The sequence below is a fragment of the Phalaenopsis equestris genome, unplaced genomic scaffold (assembly GCF_001263595.1).
Source record: "Phalaenopsis equestris unplaced genomic scaffold, ASM126359v1 Scaffold000949, whole genome shotgun sequence".
In the NCBI taxonomy this organism is placed as follows: domain Eukaryota; kingdom Viridiplantae; phylum Streptophyta; class Magnoliopsida; order Asparagales; family Orchidaceae; genus Phalaenopsis; species Phalaenopsis equestris.
Window position 1 is genome coordinate 136,888 of NW_018165388.1, and position 3,333 is coordinate 140,220.

The window sequence follows — 3,333 nt, forward strand, 5'->3', positions numbered from 1 at the left end:
TGATGGCTAATTCAATGGTCAAAATTCTACAACTTCAAACTTTGAAACACCCAAATCCCTGTAAGATCAGTTGGATTAAGAAAGAAATTGATTATGTTACAATACTATGCAAAGTAAATTTTCCATTATAAAGAACTTTAATTGTGATGCTTTATGTTATGTAATTGAAATTGATGTGTGTCACCTAATCCTAGAAACCTCTTGGCCATTTAACATGGAGGCTTAGCATGATGACCATGTGAATGCATATGCTATTGAATGGATGGATACAAAAGTAAGTTTTTTGTCTACTACAATCATAAAGTTGCCACATATTAAAGATAAGTTGAAATATTCTGCTTATATCAATCTCTTGGGAGCACAATGGATTTCCACATGCAAGGAAGAGAATCAAATATTTTTTTTTACTGTTAACAAAACAAAATTTTGTCAAAATGCAAGTGCATCCTTCAGCCCAAACTTTATTATAATATCTCTCTAATGTCCTTCCTCTCGATCTCCACAATCAGCTCCCTCGTTTTTGGGTTGTTCAACATCACATATGTTTTATTCTGAGAGCAAATCTACTAATCTATCTTATTACCAAATATGCTCAAAGGAACATAAATTCCTACAAGAAATTGTGGATGACCCACTAAAGAAACAATGTATTTGGTATAATTTAAGTTCATGTGTAGTGCCCGTTCTTCTAAAAAAGTATATTGGAACTTGTGTATGGACAGATGAGTAATTAACAAGATTACTGTGAAATTCTTATCTCCGATAAGCCAGGAGTCATCCACTATATTCTTAAAATCAAACCTATGTACTGGTTAACACCAAATTCAAATTTGAATGAAAAATAACATTTAAAACAGAAGAAGATTTGTATGAATAGCAAGTGATGTCATTGAATTATGTAATGCTCCAAGCACTTTCATGGTGCTAGGGAATGAGGTACTAAAACATTTACTAGGTCATTTTTGTTATTGTTATAAGTTAGTATTATTTGTTTCTTTCTTTTCTAGATATTTCATAGTAAATGTGTTTTCTTGTTTATGTATTTCATTGTTTATGAGTTTTCTTTTAGCTCTATATAGTTAGTTATTAGGAATTAATTTAATCCTAAAGACTTGTATGTAATATTTTTCTATTTTATAACTCTTATATTATATATTTATACTCATTTTTATATCAATAAAATTATTCGATTTTATTCTCAAAATTTATAAGAAAAAATATTACATCAGAATTCCGAACGTAGAGCTACGTTCTGATTCAAATAATTAAGAATATCCTGTTGTATTCCATGAATATTTCATCTGCTTTATTTGTAAAAAATGAAATGTTATTTGAGTATTATATGATGTTATTCGATTATCTTGTGGTGTTATTGCAATTTTCCCCTGCGTCACTTGATTTGAGGCTGAAATGTTATTGAAATATTCTACCGAGTTACTTGATTTGGGTTGTGTCATTCCAATAACATAATGTAAATTGAAATAACTCGAGAAATATGCCGAATTACACAGCCTAAAATCAAATAATGCGGAAGAATATTCAAATAACAATGTAAAATAATCGAATAACATCATATAGTACTTGAATAATATTTTATTTTTTATAAATAATACACATAAAATATTCTTATAATATAACGGGATATTCCTCTAATTTTGGAGTCATGGTTTAATAATTTTACAAATTTATATAGTGTCAAATCAGAAGAAATTTCACCACCACCGAGAAGTTGTTATTCCTAACGCTCTACCTGTAAGTTCCGAGCCGTCGCTAGTCATTCCTACGGAAGCTAGCAGCCGGAATTCTCTTCCTTAGCAGCCGGAACTCCTTTCTAGCCGTCGTACCTCTCTCTCTGCAGGGCCTAGCCTCCAAAACTCATTCCTGTGGTTTTAACACGGCGAGGGCAGCCAGGCGGCCTCGAGGGCATTTGTGGTAGACTGGTGAGGTACATTCTCTTCGTACTTGGAGAATCGCTCAGTTTTTTCTCCAGGATCTTTCCTCTTCCCTTCGTAGTAGCTATCTGTTCACTATTCAGATGATGAGCACAGAAGATAATGAGGCGGCCATCAATTACATGGCTGAAAAGAGGTATGATCTGCGGAAGGTTTTCGATGCCCTCCAATCTTTTTCTTCCTCCTTCGTCTCCTTCACACTCTAGTGGAAGGACTTCGAGGACCACTTCTCCATTGACAAGTCGATTGAGGAGCGGTTCCGTGAACTCAACGAATTGGATAGCTCTTCATTGGTGAAGAATGCGACTGATACTCTACCGGATTCTGGGGTTGAGATGAACGGTAGTTGTGCCTCGTTTGGAGCTTAAGACCCTCTGCCTCAAAATGGACGGCAAGGGTCTGAGATCGTTCATCATTAATATCAGGAAGGGCATTGGGGCGATCCATGTGCAGGAGAGTATGCCATTTTTTGGACTTTTTTTTTTATACAAATCAGTCATAATTCCAATTTTCGCCATTGCTATCAACATCTTTGTTAGTTTTAGCCTTGCAGCCATTAATGGTATTGCAGTTGCTGCTTTTGGTATGCTGAACACGATAGCCACGGGTTTGGCTATAGATGCCAATGGTCCCATCCGCGACAATGCTGGAGGCATCGCCCAAATGGCTGTTATGAGCCACACTATTCAGGGAATTTTTATTCGGTACGTGCACCGCATGAAGCCTTACATGCGGTAAATAAGCTTTTTCATGTATTCCGACCCGACGTATCCCGCCCAAAACAAAAAAAAACGTTTTTTTGTCATTTTCGATTCCCGCCAACAGAAGAAAGTGACATTTTGTCTGCTTTAGGGTATTGGTATCTGGTATATTCTCATTTTTTCGCTCATGTTCGCTGGAGCTGGTTCGATGGAAAAAATTTTCGACGAAGAAATGTTGGTGGAATCTCAAAATACTCCTGAGAATCATAACAATGAGATGAAATCTCAGAATATTTCCGAGGATAATGAGGTGGAGCAGAGTTTAGATGCGGCAGAAGGGTATCGACAGGTAGATTTTTTTAACGAAGGATGTTTGAATACAGTTCTAGGTTTTAAGGAGTTATTTTATTGCTAATGAAGTTTGCTCTATTTTTGGATGAGTTTTAACGCTAAGTTTCGGTTGGGTGGGATGTGGTGTTATTTAGGAAATATTAGTTGGGGTTTGATGTTATTTTGATAGTATCTGGCATCATAATGTAAAGAATCTGGAGGATTTGGTGTTATTTTGGTAGTATCACAGTGTTATTTTGGTAGTATCATAATGTAAAGCTAATGTCTTGAGGATTTGGTGTTATTTTGGTCGTACCACAGCGTTATTTTGGTGGTATCATAATGTAAAG

The 3,333-nt window shown here is 35.5% G+C and overlaps 1 protein-coding gene across 1 annotated transcript; it reads left to right on the forward strand.

Annotated features, from left to right (window-relative positions):
* Positions 1–1,737: 1,737 nt before the first annotated feature.
* On the forward strand, positions 1,738–3,316 carry LOC110032472 (pyrophosphate-energized vacuolar membrane proton pump 1-like). The gene is made up of 2 exons (XM_020736117.1): positions 1,738–2,409; positions 2,524–3,316. Exons 1-2 carry the CDS (start codon positions 2,337–2,339, stop codon positions 2,688–2,690), a joined length of 240 nt encoding a protein of 79 aa, XP_020591776.1. The 5' UTR covers positions 1,738–2,336; the 3' UTR covers positions 2,691–3,316.
* The last annotated feature ends 17 nt before the right edge of the window (positions 3,317–3,333 follow it).